The 23,491-nt window shown below is 36.6% G+C and overlaps 1 protein-coding gene across 2 annotated transcripts; it reads right to left on the reverse strand.

Moving 5' to 3' along the window:
- Window positions 1–7,083: 7,083 nt before the first annotated feature.
- Window positions 7,084–21,607, reverse strand: CLK1 (CDC like kinase 1). 2 transcript variants are annotated; one of them, XM_072617223.1, is made up of 13 exons: window positions 21,477–21,601; window positions 18,062–18,228; window positions 17,573–17,801; window positions 16,362–16,452; window positions 15,926–15,992; window positions 11,368–11,484; window positions 11,115–11,281; window positions 10,929–11,023; window positions 10,685–10,814; window positions 10,328–10,410; window positions 8,425–8,504; window positions 7,540–7,630; window positions 7,084–7,431 (listed from the first exon to the last, which is right to left on the reverse strand). In XM_072617223.1, exons 2-13 carry the CDS (start codon window positions 18,226–18,228, stop codon window positions 7,285–7,287), a joined length of 1,464 nt encoding a protein of 487 aa, XP_072473324.1. In that variant the 5' UTR covers window positions 21,477–21,601; the 3' UTR covers window positions 7,084–7,284. The 2 variants fall into 2 exon arrangements, with proteins under 2 accessions (XP_072473324.1, XP_072473325.1); XM_072617224.1 differs by lacking the exon at window positions 16,362–16,452 and having other exon boundaries at window positions 21,477–21,607.
- Between the last annotated feature and the right edge of the window lie 1,884 nt (window positions 21,608–23,491).

Here is a 23,491-nt window from a genome sequence, read left to right on the forward strand (position 1 = left end):
GACGGTGCCAACCCCACACCCTCAAACTGTCCTTAATGGAAAGGCCAAGAATGCTGTGCTTTCCATAGTGAATAAGTGTTAGTGATCAAATTTGGTTGTTGCTTGATGTCAGTGTGTATCCTAACTGGTAATATGAAGATAAAATGTTAGAATATTGTTAAAATATCTCTGTTAGAGATGTTTGAGTCTGGGTTTCTTAAGTATGAAGAGAAAATGCCTTCAACAGTTTTCCCCTTCTGGTTTATTTAAAGTTGAAAGTTAAATTAGCTACAGAGCTTTTTGACTTTTTAAAATTAATCAACTGTTGGGGTTAAGGGGAAGACATTCAGCTCTTCAAGTGAAGTAGTATGGGTGACTGATGACTTAACCTTAATTCGGTTTAGAGTGTTGGTCTTCGGTGGAAGTAACATGGGCTTCCTCTTCTAGTTTGTAAAGCTCTTTTCATGAGCTGGCTTTCGTGCTCCTCATTAAAGCTTTGTAAGACAAGGTCTGTGAACCTATAAGGGAAATGTTTCATGATTACGTAAGCAAATCATTTTGAGCCCCAGTTCTCTACACATTGAGGAGCAGCCCTTATTGGTAAAAGGAAAATAGAATTATGGCTATGGTTACTTTTGGATAATGGGACTGGAATTTGAATTTGAGCATTCTTGTCTTCAAAAGTCTTAAATACAAAATAATTTTAAATTTATTTGTTAATTGGATTTCTGCATACAGAGTGTGAATGTTATTTGTTTGGGTATAAGCAATTTTAGCCTTTACATGATGGTGATTTGCCATTTTTCTCTTGCCCACCATAAAAATTACAGTCCATTTCTGAACTGGATTATATGTGAGTATATTTCATAGCTATATGTCCATCCATTACAATTTTGGCTTCATCTTTCCTTTGTGTTGTGTCCTACTACTATCAACTGGTATTTTAGGTGTTTTAAGGTAGTGTGAATACTTTAAACAGTTGAATTCCATGAAATTTATGTAATGGAAAACTAGGATTACTAAATTTTGAGTACAACTTGATTCCTTCATAAAATAGAAGCTGCGAAGAGCTATTGAACAAGTTTTAAAGGTGATTTCAAATCCAATAAATATATTGTATTGTTATCTAAGCAATACAGAGAGAGGGTTTCTAGTAAACAGCCACTTTTCTACGTTTGCCCGAATTCCTTCTTTTTTGTCACCTAATTCTTAAAATCAGACTTGACCACCTAGCATAACTTTCGTTTTCTGACAGTACGTATCACTGTCCACATACAGCTCTATTGAGGTTACAACTTTTATGGAACCAAAAGGTTTGTTCAAATGGAGATACTGGAAGTTGAAACTAGAGGTATGTGCTAAATACCACCTAACTAAAAGAAATTCCTTATTTCATAAGGTTTTGTCTGGGAGTTTATTAATACATGCATTAATGTGGTCTTAAAGATAACAGGAGGAATATTGTTTTTGCTTAGTGTTGCTTAAGTGTTGTTTTTTTTTAATTCTTTGGCTTGTAGGCATCCAATTAACCTCTGGGGAGTTAGCATCCATATTAAGTGATTATTTTATATTATACTTTGTAGCTGCAGTAATAGCTCACTTGTCCTACCATTTATATGTGAGTCACAGATATATATGGTTTTAGTTGTCCTATTTTCCTAGATTATCTACCAAGAGGTCAGCCTTTTTTTGGCAAAATGTGTACAGATGGTTCTTTTCAAATGAACTTATTGTTAATCCATATTGTAAACTATTTTAAACACACTGCATTGGGACTGATTTTTCCAGTCTGGGAATCTAGCTAGATCACTCCATTTAGGACATCTAAAGTATAAGTTTGAGTGGGAACAGTGAGCTAAAAAAATTCAGAGGCTTTCCTCCCAAGGATTTAATAAACAATTTATTAAGAGTACAGATTCTGGGATTATACCATAAACTACATATATACACACATACATATATATATAGATACACATATATATTGAATTTGGGGCTCTGCAAGGTGACCTTGATGAATAACTGTAGTTGGGCACTATGTAAAATCAAACAGTTGATTTGTAAAGTATGACAATTTCAGAGTGTCTGAGAAAAACTAGCCAGGAGCCAGGCAATGCTGGTGCTTATATTAATGGCAAAAGTAGCTTGTACTAGTTCATTTTTTTTTTAAGCTGCCAGACCCCAAAGCTCCTTTAAAAGTTAAATTTACCTACAGGTAAATAAATGTTGGCAAGAAACACCAAAGCAGCCATTTTTTGACCAGTCCTTACTTGGCAGTCTTTATTATGTCAGAAAAGCTTTATGCTGTCCTGCTTGATTTCTGTAGCATTTTAAGGTTTAAATATCATGTAAATGCAGTAGTGTTCCAAGTAGGAGTAATATAAAAGATAAAAGAACAAAGTGGTGAGTGGAGAAGACTGGCAAACTAGCTAGTTCTTGGCACTCTGGAACATGTCCACAACCTAACTACAGCCATCCAACCCAGTAACTGTACTGATGCCTATTACTATGTATAACTGTGAAACTTGCTTCTTGTCTGTACCCTTGAAACTGAAATAAAATTTAAAGAGAATCTTTGTTAATGTAAAAAGAATATTGGTGACTGCTCAATATCTGATTTAGACTAGTAATCACTTCCTGACAGTTTTGCATCTTCAGCAAGCATTTTGATTAATTTCTTACAAATACTCCCTTAGTCAATGTCTGTTGATATATTTTAACCTTAGCTGATGGCTTACTTTGTGTAAGGTTTAGTGGTATGTGAGAGAAAGCCATGGAAAAGCCCAATTCGTCACCAGCCAAGAAGAAAACATATTTGTAACAAACATGTCAAGTAAATAAACTAGTGGATGGGAAACCCTCAATGACCCCTGCAGATGACTTGTAGCACTTTAGGGATGAGGAAAAAGTAGGCATAGATAAATCATTAATCCACTTCTCAGCAAAGTACAAAGTGCTTCATGGAGTGGGACTAGTTACTAAGCTAAGACCTACCATTATAAATAAAGACCTGGGGCTCATTGGAATTTATATTATGGATGTGTACAAGGTCACTTTGTTTTAAACACAGTTTAAAATCCCTCTTTAAGAACTGAAATTCAAAAAAAAAAAATTCAAACTGGGAGGGGAAGACCCTCAGGGTTCCTGGGTAAAAGAGAAATAGTTATGAAGCTACAGGCGATATGGGACAAGTGATGGCACTGTGGTTTCATAAGTGAGTTGCCCAATGCCAGTTACGGATAAAAACAACTTGGCTGAGGTTTAATTCAGATAAAAGGTTATGTTGTAGTCTGGTAAATATCAGTTTGTCTCTAAGGAATGTAGTGCTGGTTTAAAAAAAAAATCTTTACAAGTGTGATACATTGATGGATAAAAAGAGAAAAATATTGAAAAAAAAACAAAAAAACTGAAGTTCAGATAAGTGATCAGATAAGGTAAGAGAGGCAATTCCAAAAGATGCCCACTTAGAAATGGGAAGTAGGAAGAAACAACAATTTGTTTAAGTACCCCTCCCCACCAAGGGGAGTGTCTGCCTTAAGAACCAGCTACATAAGCAGATCATGTTTGTGTATGTGTATCTGTTTGTGTATCATGTTCTGATTTGTTATACGGATTCTTTCATTTATCTTAGTCTGACTACACAGCATGACTATAGTGAAAATATACTCAATAGGAAAGTATATGTAGAATCTATACAGAATTGTATGCAGTCGTGGGGAGGGAGGGAGGTAGTGGGGGGGTGGGTGGGGAGGGATAAAATCGCAATTGTATGGCAGTGATTGTTAAACATTAAAAAAATAAAAAAATTAATAAAAAAAAAAAAAAAAAGAACCAGCTACATAGAGGGTACTGCAAATAGTGTAATTAAGTATAAGTAAGCCAAGGTTGTCCAAAGAAGTATAAGGAAATAAAGGACTTGCTTCCTACCTCTGCTTGAAAGTAAATTCATCCCTGAATGTGAAGAGTCCCAGTAAGTGGGATCAAGGTTTATCAGTTGCTCAGAAACAAAAAAAAAGCCCCATGATCATTTTAACCTCCTTGAGGTTCATACCTCTATCAGAGCACTATTTTCTAGATGTCTATTCTACAGCTTGAGTAGGCATGTCAACTCTAGAGTAACGTTATGGCATTTAATTTTTGTGCAGCAGTTTTTAATTTGATCTTTATTTACTCCAGTTTAAGCAGAGCATAACACCCATTTGAAAAACCCACTTTTTTAGGGAGAGCACTCGCTAAAATCTAGAATAGAAAAGAAACAATTTCTGGTAGAAGTTCTGGTGGAACTACTGCCCCTAGTGAATGCAGCCAAAATGGGTCGTTTGCCCTTCTGACCTCCCCAATTCAGAACTATTATGATGGAGGCTTCTTATGGCTTTCCTTTAGGGGAGGTGGCTTTACTTTCAATGTAGGTTTTCCCACTCCATCTGGAATCATTCAGTTCCATGTAATTCGGTGGGTCAACAAGAAGTACATTACATGCAAGGGCAGACTAGATACTGGGTAGATGATTGGACAGCTTGCATTCTGGTTGAAACGTGATGAAAATAAAATACAACAGCAAAGATACTCATTGAGGACATCTGGTCATCTGTAGCGGTAGCTACACCATCCCTAGTAGACCTCCAGAAAAGCTTAGCCACTCAAGATTGAGAAGGGTCACGTCCTGATTGTCGAGAGCCTGCTGTATGTATCTCTTCTGCTCTCCTCCATTCCACCTTATTCTTGAGGATAGTAATCAAATCACCACTACCATTGTTGCTGAAACCACTACCATTGTTGCTGAAAAGGACATGTCAAAGACTACCCTATGGTTCCTCCCACCATGCACTCTTAAGACCCTTGCCCTGGCAAGTACTCAAGTGTTCTTTCCCTCAGTATGACAGCTTCTTAGTCAAGAGCTGTTTTCCTAAATTTGAATCCCAAAAGCTTAGTAATTCCTTTTCATTTGTTCATAAAATTTAGCATTTACAAAATTCCTTAAAATTAAGATGAGCCAAGAATTCTCTGTGGGTTGGTTTGCTAATTTAATCTATGGCAAACCAAGAATCCCATCAATAAAATTCCTAACATAAATGATGGTTCAGCTAGTTGTCTTTCAGCCAACATCTCCAGATTCTTGGGGGATGGATCTACTTCCCTAGGACAGCAACCTGTTAAACTTTTTAAGTAAGCTCTGATATTTTTTACCACAAAATTTCCTTTCTGCAATTTCCACTCATTACTGGTGCAACCACTAATTATGGTTAATGGATAGTTTGATGATATAATCATTGATTTATAATGGCTCACAACACCACCCATTCTTCAAATAAATTCTTTGAATATGTGATAGATTTCCTACCAACCTGGGTATGATCTAGATCTTCTCTAGCTTGGTATGTTAGAAATGAGTATTTTAAATCAACTTCATAATCTTTCATTTTTTTTTCACCAAAGGAGCTGCCTGTGGAATTTTAATCAAGGTCACAAGACTAGGAAAGCAAAAATTTTATGTTCCAGATCCCAATTGGGCAGGCAGAAAAACACTTTTAAGCTGTGAAAATGAGGGCACAGATTAGGAAAACAGCCATTATTCACAAAGCTGTCCCCCTCCCTCTTAAGTTCCAATTTGTACAGAAAGGATACTTCCTATCAGATGAGTTCAGAAATGGATGGGGAAGAGGAGTAGAATAGTTTTGAAAACCACAAAATAATATTAGGTATTCTTCATTCAAAAGGGCTCAAAACAATTACAAAATTTGACTTTGGAGGAAAATTTTCTGGCAACCCACTGAGTTTTGAAACTGTTAAAAATAAATCCCATTAAGAATTTTACCAATGCTCTTTTGAAGAGGGGGTGAGAATTCAGGGACATGTAAAAACGTTCCTACAAACCAAGGACAACTGCTTTATCTAGCCTCTCCCCTGGTTGCCAGCTTAGGTGCAGCAGTGCAACAGGCATTAACAACTCAAATCATTTGAGTTTCTCTTCCCTTCTTCTAGCGGGGAGGGAGAAGAGGGGGAGAAAGAATTTGTAATGGGGAAAGGAACAATTTGTACAAAAAATATTCATAGCAGTTTTCTTGAAGAGGCAAAGAATTGGAAAATGAGGTAATGCCCAAAATTTGGGAAATGGCTAAACAAGTGGTGATACATGATGAGGTTGATTTTGGAAAAACTTGAGACTTATATCAACCGATACAAAGTGAGACTATGAATGACTTGGCTCTTCTCAGCAATACAATGATCCAAGACAATCCCAAAGAACTCATGATTAAAATGGAGTCTGAATGCAGACTGAGGCATACCATTTTTCACTTTCTGTACTTTTAACACATATTACCCATATCACATTGCTGTCTCACTCAGGGGACCTCGGGGGTGGGATTAAGAGAAAAAAATTTGAAACTAAATTTTTAAAAACTTCCTCTGCTTCGGACACTCTACTCATCTGTAAAAATGGGTTAAGGTATTACCTGCCTCATACACTAAAACCCACTAAGTACTGCATAAATATTATGTGTATAAAATTTAATGTTTTTTTAAAAACCCTAAAACTTGTTCAATATTCATGCAGAAGATGCTCAGTATTTTTTTTCGTTTATATGAGCATATTTAGTGAAGTGCCATCATGATCTTGGCATGAATATCTGCTTCAATGTAAAAGAAAGCTAAGTTCTATACCGAAAATCAAGTACACATTATCTTACATGGTAATAATATAAAAAAAAACAACCTTATATCCCTTATTAACTGGGTTTTGACTTAGATGACTAGATCACTCTTTCATAGGGACCATCCAATTAAATTCTACTGAAAACACACACTGATATATATTATAGGATGCTGCTGGATCACAGGGTGTTTTTGAAGGGAGAAGAGGGAGGAAATCTTTTACAGGGAGGTGAAAAACTGACAATGACAGTGAACCAGGAAACTCATTTTGAAAGTTTAAAACTTTCAACAACAAAAAATGCCTAAGAAACTAATGCCAAGTAATTATAAAAGAACTTAAATCTCCACTAAAAGAAGAAAGATGAAATCACAATTAAAAAGTGTATTGTACATGTTAATGCAAACGGAACACACTTAAAAACTGCTGTTTGGAAAACGATGTTGGCAAGCAAATTAAAAAGGTTTTCATAAATTTATTTAGATACTCAACAATAAACCAAACTGTTCAAACAAAATAAACATGGCAGTGATACAAAAATTAAGAATTTTACAAAGCTAACTGTACAAAATAATTTACGACTTAAAAATTAATGTTGACTGACACAGTCTATATAATCTCCTTTGGAGAGCTGTACAATGTAGATTGAACACAGGTCACATATTTTCTTTCTTCAGTGAAGAAAAGAAAGGATGCTTCAAGGCTTCTTTGAGAGTAATTCTTTCAGTTGGATCATATGCTAACATTTTCTGGATGAGGTCAAAGAGAAGCTCATGGTCAGCATCTTGGGAATGCATAAATTCCTAAAACCAGATCAAGAAATTAATACAGGTAGATCTTTTCTTCGAATCTTTGCAAATAATTTTGAGTTTGCTTTTAGGGTTTACCTTTCTCATAAAACAATCTCTTACCTTTAATGGTTTACAACGCCGTTGAACGTATCGACCAGCAGAACTGTGCTCATCCCAATCTAATTGGTAATGACGGAAATATTTTTGTATCCTAAAATAAAGTAGAATTTCAGTGAGTTTATCCTTGACAGATCAGAATACCATTGTGGAACTCATCACTTGATCAAAAAACAAATAAAATGTTAATGAAATACCAAAAAATATTTGACATGTGACAAGTCACAAAACTATTGGGATGGGGATAAGTCTAAAGATGAGGATATCCAAAAAAAGGCAAAGGTATCAATCTGGTACCAAAATGATACTTCACACAATCAGGTTAAATCTCAAAATTCGAGTTGACACACTGTATTTTGGTCATCAAAAGTAGTAACCAATAATCCACTGAAGCAACATACTTAGACTCAGAAACTTATCTGAATAAACTTAACACAATTTAGTGCTACTTTACTATTAATAATAGTACCTCCTTAAGGTCTGCCAAGTGCTTTTCAAATTTTATCTAATTTGATTCTTACGACCCAGGGAAGTAGATCTTATGTATGAGGAAACTGAGGCACAAGTTAAGTTACTTTCCCACAGCCACAAGGCAATTAAATGTCTGAACTTGGGTCTCCAGGATCCTAAATCCTACATTCTATCCACTGTACTACCTAACTGCCTAGTTTGCAGTTATTTAATATTTTTTCCCAAGTTATATTCAGTTGTAATAGTCATTTAATATATTTGCAAATACGCAAGAATGTTTGACTGGGAAAGCTAGAAGACCTAGCTTAACCTCACTTTCCTCATCCATATAACTGAAGACACTGATACCTTCCTCACAGGGTTATTTGGAGAAAAGAACTCCATAAAATCATAAAATGAGGGCCTTATTACACATACCTGGTTTTCTGAATCATATGTTTGGGTAAAGGTCCTAAAATCCTTTCCATCATTGCCAAATGCTCCTTACTGTCATGTGTCTAAAATGATTAAAAAAAAAAAAGTGTGACAATGAAAACACTTGTATAAAGAGGAAAAAAAAAACAAACAAATACCAATATAATGGCCAATGCTAATTCCAAACTATTAAAGTGGAAGCATATTATTACTACTGTCTCTTAAGAAAATGTTGGTATATGAATGTTATGGAATACTACTGTGCTATAAGAAATGATGAACAGAAGACTTCAGAGAGGCCTGGAAAGACTAATATGAACTGATGCTGAGTGAAAAGGAGCAGAACCAGGAGAACTCTGCTCGCAGCAACAACCAGCGTGCAAGGTATTTTTCTGGTAGACTTAATACTTCACTGCAATGCAAGGACTTAAAAAATTCCCAATGATCTCTAACAGCAATTGGATCGCAGAATGAAGCAGACCATTTTCTTCTGTATTATGTTTTGTTTTATGATTTTTCTCATTCATTTTAATTCTTCTATGCAATATGACTAAGATGAAAATGTATTTAATAGGAATGTATGTGTAGAACCTATATAAAACTGTATACTGTCTCAGGGAGAGAATGGGGAAGTAGGGAGGAAGGAGGGGAAAAAAATCTAAGATATATTGAAGTGACTGAAAAGATAATTTTTAAAAATTTTAAAAAATAAAATTAAAAATTGTTTTTACATGTAATTAACTACCACTCCCCCAAAAGACACAATACAACTTTTTTAGTTGGTTGGGAAGTGACTGCTCCCATTCAAACAAAACGTATCAATAAAATCAAATTTAACTCCACCGTACATTAATATCCCACACATCAGAATTTTAGTGCACAACTGCTAAGCTATATAGTTTGAGCAATATAGCATCATGAAGGATAAAATGGAAATAAACAATGCACAAAATTTTGAGTAACCACACACAACAAATGAGCCTACACATCCAGGGAAGATCAAGTGTGATGAGATTACTAGAGAGAACTTGTAGAGCTAAGATGGATTCTCATGCAAGGGATAGAAAAAATCACTAAACTATATAGATAATGAAAAGAAACAAGTTTTTGGTGAATTTGTAAAGAGGGATAGCAGAACTTGAAACAACTGTCTGGTTTACCAATCTTCTTTTCTATCCAATTAACTTAAAATGAAAAGGTTCAATTTATTATAGAATACCTAAACATTTGTTAAATATTTCATGGCCATTTTAGCTTTAAGTATTTATTCTGATTTGTTTATATACAATTGTTCTTAATTGGCCAAGATAACTCAGCAATGACCCACATACACCTCTCAACTAAATTCAATCTTCCAGCTTTGTAGACCTGGAAGTATAAAAGGGTGGGGGGGAAATGACCAGGCAGCCTACAAGTGGGATCCACTTATTCGAGTTTTATATGCGATGGACTACTTTTACTTTACATTATATATACTGTAAGAAAACTGGCTATTACAGCCTTGATTAAAATAAAAGTTTTAAAATAAAGGTTTTAAGTTTGAGACTTTATCTGTTTATTTTACTTACATTGAAAATACGTCACTTTTAATTACTTGAGATAACTAAGATAAATATGCAAAAAAAAAAAAAAAGGCTTTAAAAACCAAGCAAAAATGTTCAGACCTATGAAAATTAAGCTCATTGAAGCAGACTCTCTCCATTTACTCTAGACTTCCTTGTAAACCGTGTAGAACTATAAACGCACCAGAAACCTTTTAAACTGGTTCTTGAATTGTTAGCTTTCATCTAACCAAAACTGAGTCAGAAGCTAGTTAATACTCAAAAATGGTCCAAAATATAGAAATAGATATGCCCTGTCCAATACCAACAAGATTAACGTTAAGACAAATTCCTCAGTTACTTACAGGAAATATTGTGAATCCCAGATAGTACTCAATGAGAATACATCCTATACTCCAAACATCACATGGCTGGGCCCATCCTAGAGCTGCAAAACAAAGCTGTTTGAATCACCAAGCCAATTTAAGGTCAACCAAAAAACAAAATAATATTCAAATGAGAAAATGATTTATAAAAATGTTTCAGGAATCTTTAGTAAAGTAGAGATTATACAGGTATACATAAAAAGGACAACTCATGAAATGCAGACTTCAGACTTGAAATGTAGTTTAAAATTTTCAAACGAAGCATCTTTAGTTCTTACTCTAATTATTAGAATGAAGAAAATCAAAATTTCTCAGAACATCTAAGTAAACACTAACCTAAAATAACTTCAGGTGCTCTGTAATGTCTTGTAGAAACCAAGGTACTATGGTGTTCATCATCGTATGTTGCACTTCCAAAGTCTACAACCTTAATATCTGGATTTTTTACTGTACGCTCATCACGTCTCTGAAAAAAATCAAACATATATGTTAAGAACAGAATTAGAATGAGGGAGGAAAAAAAAGAATAGAATGAGGAAAATATTCATTCTAGAATATTCACATACAAAAACATGCTTACCATTTTGGGATTATACTGTTCTGTGTAGTCTGACTTCACGAACAAAATATTTTCCGGCTTCAGGTCAGTATGAGTTAGTTTATTACTGTGCAAAACTGAGAATGAAGAAAAGAGAAAATTTGCTGCAAAGTTTCCTTCTTACAAGTTTCAACAAACAAATTAAGCAAACACATTGTAAGCACTTACAGTTAACAGATTTGCATATCTGATATGCCATTTTCCTGATGTGATCCATTCGAAATGGCAAAAAGCTGTTTTCTTTAATGAAGTCATAAGTGCTAAGTCCCAGAAGTTCAAACACAATGCAAACATGACCAAGATGCTCAAACCATTCCAACATCTTAACACAGCGACTAAAATAGATTAAAGCAGTACAAAAATTTCAGAAATTTTCAGTGTTTAATAAACAAATGACCTCAAATTTTAATTGGATACTTACAACGTGCTATTAGGATCTGTTGAATTTATGTGTTCCAAAACTTGTATTTCTGAATGAGCTGCTTCAGAGTATCTATCCACGTTTTTCACTATTTTTACTGCTACACGTCTACCTCCCCTGGAAAAAAAGTTAAAAATTACTGGGTGAGCTGAACTCCAAAAGTTGACTATAACCTAAAATTATTTCATCAATTTATACTACTCCTCTCTAAATCTCTGCTGTCTACTTCCTCCGAAGTCTATTTCTCTTTTCTCAGATGCCTTTAGTATCTGAATTACTTCATGTGAACCAATACTAGTATACCCATGTTAACTGCTCTCCAAATCCTTCACATTTAATTCCCCAAGTTAATTATCCACCAATTTGGGTAGACACACTGATCAAAAGGCTCTGTTCTACCTCCTACCTAAGCATTAGCTCAGCATACTCCCAAAAGCAAAACCACCTTCTCTCATGCAGTCTCTCTTGAGTATACACTATGACACCCAAGAAATTTTCAGTGGGTTTGTCCTATTCCACCTCATTCATTAGTCCTTTTTCGTATTTATAGTTTCCTGTCCTAGAATTCCATAGTCAACTACTGTCACTGGTTTCAGTACACTAATTCTTTCCAATATTCCCTCAATATTTTTCCTACACAAGCTCATCTGCAGTGTCTTCTTTCTTTACAACACCTTCTTGGGCACATCACTTATGTCTTGTCCAATTTTAACCCAAGTTTTCTTTCAATTTACTCATGACTGTATGAATTTCTAGGATTACCATTCAAATATCTTTTTCTCTCAGACTTCAACTTTCTTCCCACCTTCCTTCAATAGATGTCAACTTCCTACTATGCCAGTGGAAGACAGTTACCAAACCTATTAATTCTTTCAAACATTTATTTCTCATGCTTACCTCTAGTCATAAAAGAGGTTCTCACTCTCTTTAAAAGCTAACCTCTCTCTCCGAGATTCCCCCATCATTTTTCCTCCTTTCTTCTGGTCTTTATGCTTCAACTAACACCCACTTTGAGAGACAACATGGTAAAGCAAGTATTAAACTAGGATTTCAGGAAAGAACTGGGTTCTAATCCAGTTTTTATAGTAAATTGCTACATGACCATACTGATTATATTTAAGTATTCCTCAATCCAATATACTGTGACAGCTACTGGCACACTGGGTCTGAAGTCCAGAAGATCTACATTCAAATCTGACCTCAAATACTTAACTAGAGGTATGACCTTAGGCAAGTCATTTTACCTTCTATTCCTCAGTTTCCTGATATGTAAAATGGGGATAACAGTACCTCCTTAAACAGTTGTTAGAATTAAATATAAGATAATGTTTATAAAGTGTTTAGTACTATTCACATAATAAGTGTTTTACATGACTATTAGCTATTATATTATTTTACCTACCTGCCAGCAAAACTTAGGCAGGCACAAAATACCATCTCAAATTTTGCATTCACCTTTACTGGTTCACATTACTGTGAGATTAGTTACTCTTACTTTTATCAATAATGATTTGATCTCGCTTGACTAATGATACTACTTCACATAGTTGACTCTCCCACCCCTTTATCCTGGAAACTCACTTTTCTCTTGTGTTTCATGATAAACTTTGTGAATTCTCTTTTAATACCAACTTCACTACAACCAACCATCCTATCCTAATAGGATTCCTTGGAAAGGTGCCACTTTCTAATCCCTACTCCTGTTGCCACCACCACCCCCTTAAAACTAGCAGCCCATTAACTTAAGCCTGGGTTATCATTTTAGCCTTAAAAACCATCATTTCTAGTCATTCTGGATATCTTTTACCAAAAAACTGTCCTTAACATGAAGTCCTTTCCTTGTGTATATTCCTTAATAGGAAACCACTGGCATTATCCACATTATCAAAGAGTTCTTGAGGTACAAATTTTATTTCCAACATAGGAACTTTTTTCTCCCATTCAGGCCAGTTATCTTTGCTGTCTCACCCTGCCTCCCATGCTCTGACATCTCCAGCCCACAATTTTCCTCATTCCTCTTAACTCTTACTGAATTTACATTCAATATCATACAATTGAGCACTTAGTTGTTGTGATAGCTGCCCAATAAGATTATAAGCTTCTTCCGAGAAAGAAGCATGAATCATGTATGCTTTCATATCCTAGTACAGCACTAGAAACACTGTATACTGTAACTGTCCAAGAAATACATGTTGAATGACCATCTTTAAGTTTTCGTGGTTTTTTAAAAAAATACCTAAATAGTAGGTACTATTACAACTTCTATTTTATGAGTATATCAATTATCATTTTTCCCTCTGAGCAAAAGAAAAATGTGTGTGTCTCCGCAAAATGCTTGCGCTTCATTTGAGTCATTCTGTTACAAGGTATCAAAGAACTTTCAAGAAAAGAAGACTGAATTTGTCTATTATCTGTCCTAGGCTAAATTTACTATTTGTTGTCTAGTGATTTAGGGGTAAGGCTATCCATTCTTTAATCACCTGCAACTAGCAAATGGAGTATTAAATCCAGTCCTAAGGGCAGACATGTCTTTTCCTATCACTAAACAAGAGAAGTCATAACTCCTTAAACTATTCCAAGTGAACCAAACAAAACCCAAACTGATGGGTATAAGACCATTTCTATTCCAGAGCACATTTCAATTGGCTCAATTCAAAAGACTTCATAAATAGCCCAAACTTAAAGGAAGTATGGGGGGAAAAAAAGGAATTTGATATTATATCAATCATCAGGTGAACTTGCTTTTTTCAGTATCACTATCTTTCCAGAGGAGCTAGGGAAAGGAAAAACAAAGGACAAAACCAGGTGCTTTAGTTCTTGGAACAGAGAAAAGAAGGTTGCTTTTTCTTTATCCTGTACAGAAATGTGGCAATTTAAGTCTTAACTGTAGAAAAAAATGCAGTGGCAGAAATAAGAGAAAAGAAAGTTGTATTGTCTCAAAGGATCTACTAAAATCAGCTTCTTTCTCCAAAGCAAATAAATTGCCAATACTTGAATCATCTTAGAATGGCTATTTTAAAAAAGGATACAGTAGAAGCTTACAATACTCCTGTAAGATTTTAGGCATGCCCGAAATGAATACATTGGTATAAATCATGACTGTTAAAAGACTTTAGCATGAACTTGAAGTACATTATTTTACAATGAGATTTCACTGTATCACAGGTAAATTCTGTCTTCTGTGATATTTGAACAAAGGGCATCATTATGTTACAACTATGTCTGTGTTTAAGTTCTAGTAAAAAGGCTAACAGTAACCACACTTCATTGCTTTGATTTCAAATTCTATAAACAGGTGTGAAAAAGAGGTGGAAGGTACATTCACAAGTCTCTATAGCAATGTGTAATTTGTATTAAACTTGCCCTGCTTACACACAGCTTCAGAAAAAGGAATGTGCTATTTTCTAAATACTAGATTCTGTCACTAAAGGTTTTCAAGACCACTTGAGTTTGTTATAGAAATTTCTTGTTCAGATATTAGTTGGATTAGAGCCTTCTGATCTCTTCCAACTCAGATTCTGTAATTAAAATTACTAGTGTTTGTCCTCCATACGGTAGTCTCTTACTGGCTGACGTTTCAATGGGAAGTTCACAGAATCATTAAAAAAAAGTTACTGTCTTTTTTTTAAATTAGCACAAAATACTGGGGTGGTTATGGTTTACAAATAATATACAATAAAGCCTATTTATAAACCATGGTATATAGTTATAAAGATTCAGTTGAAATATAATTTGAATGTGATACAATTTATCTTTGTTGCAATAAGCCCTCATACCTCCTTTAAACTTAAAAAGCTATAGTAATTTCAGCTTCGTATTTCTCCCCCCACTTGGAACGATTCAATTTAAATGGCCTATTTCATAATAAGTACTGAATATCTGCCAATGTAGCACTTACGCTATTAAGAGGGTAAAAATGGTCCATAATTTCAAACTTTTCTTTTCTTGTCTAATCACTGGAAAAGGTCCTATCAATAAATGAATTGTCTAGATTAAAAATGATCAGAATAAGTACTGTGTATACTTGATAAAAACCTACAAACCACCAATAGTGGAAATCTAAGTCCAACAACTTTTAAGAGTCAGTAGCCCAGGTTGTTTTAATTCCTCCTCATATACTTGCTAGCTACATGACCGTGGGTAAACATTTCTTTCATCTATTGAAAGAATATTATTTATCATACCTATCCCTACACCGGGTTGCTTTGGGGGTAAATATTTTGTAACCCTTATAAAGTTAGGCTATCTTTATCAATAGAATAGATTGTCCAAAACAAATCCTCCTTAAGTCTCCACAAATCCAAACTATGACTTGTTAACAGTAGGAATCCAAGTATAAAAAGATACTTGTTTGACTGTATTCTATATGGGTTCACAACCCACAGTTTAAGAAGGGCCGAAGGGGGTATCTTCAGTGGAAAAAGTTGAAGCCCTGTCCCAAAATTGTCCAATTTCTCTTCTCCATTAAGAAGACAGTATGGACAAATGATCCTAGTCTTATTTAACTAGAGCACGAAAAAAAATTTAGGTAGGGAAAAAAGTCAGGCCAAACACTTACGCTTTATGATCGATGCACTCCACAACTTTTCCAAAAGCTCCTTCGCCTAAAGTATCAACAATTTCATCTAAAAAAGAGAAATAAATCTTACTTATACAAGAAATGGCAGCATTTTACTTATCGTCATGAGCGATAAATGCTATTAATGTAGATTGCCCTAGACACTACTTATCACTAGACATTTATTTTATTGGATAACTCTGAAAACAATTATTTTTTAACTATCTTTTGGCATTCTGAAGTTAACTAACATTACTATCTTGGAAGTGCTGAATAGCAAGCATTTAATTTTCTAGGGAAAGCAAAAACAGTCCCCCCACCAAAAGAATACAAAAGGAAAAAAAGGAGAAAGAAAAGACTTTCAAATCCCTGACATCTTAGGCTAAACAGATTATGCTATCTGAAAAGTTAATAAGTGTTGAAAAATATTCTATACATCTTGCACTTAGTACGTCTCCACTCTGACAGATCAGGTGACCCTCCTCATCATCCTCTACACTCCTGGATCTTTTCCTTCGGTGACTCTTCTGGAAACGTCAAGTGGGCCGCACCAAGATCGTCCAGCCAATCAATAAACCCGAGTGAATTCAGGGCAGAATACGAAATTCATTCAGCGGGGAGATATTCAGGCATTCAGATACACGCCAGGCCACAAACGGTTGGCAGGAGCAATTTCAAATTCAGTCCCCAGAAATTCACAGGGCACATAGTTTATGTTAACAGGAGAAAAACATGGCAAGGAACAGATTTTCAGATAAGATACTTAAAAGTGGCAAGGCAACAAAACATAATACAATCTTTTTTCCTTAAAAAAAAAAAATTGATGTACTGAAATGTAATTTAAGTCTCTAGTGTCCTTAAATTAATGTTGTAAAATTCCAGGACATTGATTTGCTTGTCTGACACAAGTAGCCCTGGTGGCTAAGTTAAAGTTTCCTAATTAGTTTTAAAGAATGTTTAACAGTTAAATAAATAAAATGTAGTAATAATTCCTGAAGGAAATGCTGAAAAGCATAAAATATGCTGATATATTTTGCAGTGTTCTTAGAAACATGTCAGCTGTTCAAGAAGTTAAAATATCAAAACAGCTTCATATAAGGAAAAAAAAAAGATCAGACAGCATGCCCTGCTAAATACACAGACAAGAGGCAAATCTGATCCTCAAACTGCAGTCAGCATTTGTTTATTAGATCTGATTAACTATGTGTGTATACACAAACACAGCTATGCATAAACTTTTTTAAATCTATATTTACAACAAAAATGATCAAACTAGTTAATTTTAAACAAATGAATTTCCTGAAAGTGGCATGAACTATTTGGAATAGATATCTTTAAATCAGCTATACAAAAACTATCTTAAACTGAGCTGTCTGTCTGTTACGTCTTACGTCCATCTGAAGGACAATCACTAACAACTCTTGTCAAGGAATCTGCTAAACAAATGCCAACCAGAAAAACTAAACTACTAATATATATATATTTCAGGAATCTCTCATCCAAGGCCATTAAAAAAAATTTTAAGCAGGTTAAAAACTCATACTGCTTCATCTATAACATAACTGTCCCAAACTGTCAAACATGAATCCAAGTTTTCCTGCTTAGAAGAGAAGTTAAATTTCCAAAATAGTGAAAAATTGTTCATACCGCATGTGAACGATGATGTGCTGTACTGCGGTGACTCTTGTGTTTTCTTTTATAATGACTTCTTCCACTTCTACCAGAGGACTTGCTACTGTGATTATGATAACCACTTTCTTGTTCTCTGTGGTGATATCCGCTTTCATATCCTTGACAGTAGTCATTTCTATATTCATCAATGTAGCGTCGATTACGATAATCTCTCTCATTTATACATCTGGCTTCCAAATAATGGCTACAAAGAAATTACAGACAACTGAATCATCAACTTTTGAACTACTTTAAAACTCTTTAAAAAGCTTCTATAAGAATGATACTAACAAGAAGTCATTTCAGAAATTTTCCCACCCAATATTATAGATTTCTGTCAAACTAATAAGGAACTAAATAATGATCAATGTACTCGGCAGAGAAAATGCACTCTATAACTTACAAAAACTTCAATTAAAACAAACAAGTCTAATACAGTATGTATAATACAGTATACTTCCTTACCGATCATAAATTTTCGAGTGATTGTGCTTGCAGCGCTTGTTCTCCCGGGAACTACTATGAGATCTCTTCCTTCGCTTATGACCACTGATACTGCTACTCCATTTTCTGTGATCCCAACTTTCCTTTTCAAACCAATCAGAACAATCTGTTCTCTTTGAATGTCGCATCTGTTAAAAAAAAAAAGTTCTCATAAATTATACTTTATACGACAATATTGTATCAACATGAGAAAATATTTTCACATGGCTGCTTTTTAAAATTCTAAACAAAAACAAGAACAATGTCGAATTACTCTCAATACCAGAATTTTTCAAGGCCAGAAGTGACCACCCTCAGACTTAATAATCTGCGAAAGTTCCCTAACAATAAGTAGCATCATCTTTCTAAATAAGGTCTCTTAAAAGTCAGAATTTACTTAGGGCAGGATAAGTATCTGTTCCAAGCAAACTCCAGCCAAATACTGTCATAAAACCATATTGTATTTGAGGAAAATTGCATTTTAGAACTCAAATTTGAGATATCAACCTTGACTTATATGCCTCTACTCAAGTCCTACTTCAATACAGTACCAAGTGACCAATTTCTTCAAGGCTATATAAACAGGAGCAGAAAAACGCAACTGAACTATTACAAGTCAAAGGAATGAAAACACAAAAATAAATAAACAGTCCCTACCCTCTAAGAGCCCAATTCTACTTAGGGCAAACAGGTTAATGAAATACAAAATAATTTTTAAATACAAAACAATGGGAGGGGGCGGGAGGGGGAAGTAGAATGGGGGACGGCTGGTCTGGAAAGGCTTCACTTCAATGGTACCTAAACTACTACTTTTGAAAGAAATTAAGAAATCTGGTAGAGGTGAAGAAAGAATGCATTACGAACATAGGAGACATGGAACATAAGGTAAGCTAATTTAAAAGACATGAATTTCAAGTACATGATTAAGACTTAACATGAAATGAGATTGGAATGTGGCAATGTTAAATGTCAAGCTGAAGATTTTGTATTTTTATCCTTAGAAGTAATAAGGTGTCAACTTTAAATTTTTGAGGATGTGATATCAGATATGTATTCAAAATATCTATTATCTGTGGACAGATTGAGAGGGGAGACACTGAAAGCTCAAAGATCACTAAGATGAAATGATGGATGTGTGAGATGTCATAAATAGGGAACCTGTAGTGGAGATTAAGTGGACAAGATAAGCAAATCTATCTCAAGCTGGAATTGTTTCAAGTCCAGGCCATTACCATGCAAGTTTGGAAAAAGTCTGCCAACATGTTAGCCACAGCAACTATATACTAATATCGCCATTTAAAAAAAAATCACTTGAAATAAAATACTTGAAGTAACAAATTAACATTAAACGTTTTATCTGTACTATCCAAAAGTGGGTGTTGCTTTAATTAGGTGATTGAGCAGAGCTCAATATACTAAGCATTGAGAAGACAGACAAAATGTAGTTAAGACCTTACATGTCTATTAGATGCACATGAAAAATGTCTATTCTCCCCATTTCCAAAGTACACCAGTCTCAAAGTTCACAAGTAAAAAAGTAGAAAAACATATGTATAGCAAGACTGAGACTGTCTTACATCCACACACACCAAAATTTTCACAATGAATATGGGTAAATTTCCAAATTATTCATACAAAGGTTATTACAATTTCAACAATTTGAGACAACACTTTCAGTTAAAAATTTTTTTTAAAACTTCAAGGATAAGCATTCTGCCATGAGGCATAACATGCATAAAAATGAAAGTACTGTTAAAGATAAGGGTTAAACCATGTGCCTTTTCCTCTAAGGTTATCTTCTATCTACTTTATGTAGCTAATTTAAGTAGATACATACATACTGTTTCCTCTGATTATAAGCTTCTTAATGGCAACTATTCTCAGCAAAAAGCCTGAAGGCTGATGCTGATTGCTTCTTGATGAAGTCCTAGATTAGGAACTGGTCAAGGGGGTTGGCTTATTCTACAAACACTCAAATCCTGGGTTTTAAGCCAGCTGGAAAGACTGGGGTGGTGGTGCTTCCGGGAGGAAAAATACTAGACATCCAATTCATTCTATCTGGAAGATGTGAGACTGAAAGTGAGCGAAGAGGTAGGGGACAGGATAGGTTGACTGGAGAATCATCAGCATAGAGATGGTTACTAAATCTATGGGAGTTGATAAAATCAAGTGTGGCACAGAGACAGAAGAGAAGGCCCAAGAAAGAAGTCAGAGCAGACACCTAGAACCAAAGATGATACAATAATGCCTTCCACTCTGCCCTAACCTAGAACCACAGCATTTATGAAAATAACCACATAAAACGAGATTCTTCAAACTCCTGCGCACAAATGAAATTCCCAATTTTCAGACTTATGAAAAAGGATTTGTTAAGATTCAATTATGGTAGTTATTTTAAAATATTTTCCTCCCTGAAGCCCTTCATTCCACAACCCAACGTTAAAAGTTTCAGTTATTTTTCCTAGTTACCTTTCCTAATAACCTTTTATTTTAGTACAAAGGCTTGATATTACCAATTACCTAGAGCCCAATACTTCCCTATCCCTCAGGCTGCTCTGATCGCCAAACATCAGACTGCCGGGGCTGCGCTTCATCACGTCTAATCGATCAGGGGCGGCCTGCGTGAGGTGCGGGATAAATCCCGCGGTCTTGGGTTAACACAGCGGCTGACCGGCCCAGAGAGCTTTTCCCTAACGAGATCCTCTTGCAGACGGTGAAGACGTGTTTTGGAAGAAAACCCGAGGCCACATTAGGCGGCAAAGGGGGCACGTCAGAAAACCCAAGGGTTTCGGCAGACCCCAGCCACAAAGCGGCCAGCGCCGGCGACCTAACAATGGAGAAGGTGGCCGACCTTCTCCCCGCCCAGCTTTTCCGTCTCCGCTCACCGCAAGCACCGAAGGCTCCACCACTTCACAACAACCGGCCTGCCGGGATCCCCATTTTCCCAGGGGCACCCAAACCGAGTCGCGCCCGATTTCCCTCAGTAAGACTCAACCACAGAAACGTCCGCACACAAGTCGAGCGAGGGAAGGCCAAGACGGACAGTCCGGGGCAGGCGGACCTCCCTTCTCCCCTCCCCCACTCCGCCATTTTGCCGCGGCCGAACGAGCCCGGAGAAGACAATATGGCGCCCGCGGCCTGGGGCTCCGCTCCAAAACCTCCGCCTTTCCCCAAAGAGGCCGCTCTGGGAAGCCGGAGTTGGGCCATTCCGTCTCGATTCCACAACCTCTCGCCCCCGAGGCGATGACAGCACGCCGGCTGGAGCCCCGCGAAGGCGGCGCCGCAGGGGGGATGGGCGGGGGGATGGGGACGCTCTTCTCGCAGTCGCCAAAAGGACCAGAGCGAAAAGCGGATGTTGCCGGGACCCTTAAAAAAAGACACCCGAGAGTTAACTCACCGTTTCGGCCAAGGAAACGCGCTCCGACGGGGCGAAGCTAACCTCCCAAGCGGACCGAGCGACACCAAACGGCTGCCGCTCGCGACGGACTCCGACAGGCGGACTGGGGCCAACGTCAGGAAGGTTCTCGAAAACAAGAGGGACGCGTACGCATGAGCCCCACCCCCGAGGGGGCGGGGACACGCACGGAGGCGCCGCGGTGGGAACGAGGCTGGAGGCTGGTGGCTAGGGTAGAGTAGGCGGAGCCTCCAGGCTGGACCTGCGCATGTGCGCGGAGGTTTGTGCTGCTGGTCAGTTTCTGTCGCCCTCACAGATTAGCTTAACAGTACCCGGCACGTAGCTTAATAAAAGTTTGTAGACCGAACGGCCTAGGCCAGAGGGTGAATTAGTTTGGGGCTGGGCCAGGCTAACAATAGAAGGAATGGAGATTTTCCTTGCAGGGAGTCGTCACACGATCCTAGAGAAGGATTAAATCATAAATGAGGAGGCAGTCATCATCAAAATTATTTGGTACAGGTCAGTAACTGCAGAGACTGATCAGGTACACCGCGTATGGGATAAGAACTCACTATTTCACACAAACTACTGGGAAAACTGGAAAGCAGTCTGCCAAAAATTGGGAAGGTCTAATTGGAGCTACATCACAAGTTAGAGAAATTACCTTTCAGAACTATCCATCTGGAAGGAGTTCTTGAGCAAGGAATTAAAAAGATAACGTGGTCAGTTTCTGATTACGTAGAATTAAAAAGTTTTGTACAAATACAGTCAATTTGAGGAAAACTGGGGGTGGGAATCTTTGTAATAAATTTCTCTGATGAGGGCATCACTTTGCAGAATTAAGGGTCATTCCCCATTTGACTGAATATTTGTCACAATTTTTTCGCAATGATGGTGAGGGGATGTGGGGAGAGGAAATAGATTTTTGTTCATTGAAAAAATAAAACTAAATTTTTTAAAAAATCCCAGAGGAGGGGCTGTGGCAGTTGTTTGGATAGCAGAGGGGAAGACAGTGAGAGGTAAGTTACAAGCTTTAGACAAAAAGACTAATCACAAGCTGAGGATGGAAGCGACTCGGAAAAAAGTGGCGATCTTATGGGCTTTTGGCAGTGAGACTTCAGACTCAGAAACAGAGATATTTAATAATTTATATTAAGGTGTTAACAGAGCTCCCCTTGACTCTTTAGAAAGTTTCAAGGACCCATTCCAAGGGAATTTTAGTCTGGAAAAAATCACAGTTTTGCTTGAAAGGCAGGAGTGATCGTTTAACAGCACCAAAATATTTACTTTCTGGAGGGGCCCAACTCTTGGACTTGAGGGAAGAGGACACTATGAAGGAATTATTGAAGATTCACTGAAATGTTAAGGTGTTGCCCTACCCTACACCAAAATTCAGTTCCCGTACCAGTGTTGAGGTCAGGGACCCATCTGTTGAGGTTTGGGGTGCGAAACCCCAAAATACTGACACCCAAGGCCTGCCTGAACAAATTCAACTAAAGCCGCCTTCTAGCCACATGTAGCCCTCTAGGTCCTTAAGTTCAGCCCTTTGACTGAATCCAAATTTCACAGGCCAAATCCCATTAACAAAAGGATTTGTTCTGTAAAACTTGGACTCAGACAAAAGGCTGCACCAAGGACCTAGAAGACCAGGTTCTCCAGCCCTGACCTAGGCTGAAGTAAGTCCCCAGAAAAAGGTCAGCTCTTTCTTCAATGTTCTCTCTTATACTTGTCTATCCACAATCTGCTGTTCTGTTACCCAAACAATTCCAGTAAAATTTTGCTTTCACCACAAAGAGGCCAGGGGTTAACTAGAGACAGATTTAAATGTAAGATTAAGTAGAAAGCTTAATCTTTAACTAGGTGTCAAGAACAGTCAGCTTTTATTAAGGACTTAATATGTGCCAAGTAAGCAACAGTCAGGGAAAATACAAATAAAGCAGAAAGACATTCCCTTCCCTCAAGGAATTTACGTTTTTTAGAAATAATATTTTATTTTTCCCCAATTATAATATCCCTAA

Source organism: Notamacropus eugenii, chromosome 6 (assembly GCF_028372415.1).
Source record: "Notamacropus eugenii isolate mMacEug1 chromosome 6, mMacEug1.pri_v2, whole genome shotgun sequence".
NCBI lineage: Eukaryota > Metazoa > Chordata > Mammalia > Diprotodontia > Macropodidae > Notamacropus > Notamacropus eugenii.

What these genes read in the sequence shown, in the direction of transcription:
- CLK1 (XM_072617223.1), bottom strand. Translation starts at nt 18,228, where the DNA reads ATGCGACATTCAAAGAGAACAGATTGTTCTGATTGGTTTGAAAAGGAA. An exon ending in CACATCATCGTTCACATGCG is followed by an intron (nt 16,453 to 17,572) that starts GTATGAACAATT and finishes TGACGTTTCCAG; the next exon opens with AAGAGTCACCGAAGGAAAAG. An exon ending in GAGTGCATCGATCATAAAGC is followed by an intron (nt 11,485 to 15,925) that starts GTAAGTGTTTGG and finishes CTTTTTTTCCAG; the next exon opens with GGGAGGTAGACGTGTAGCAG.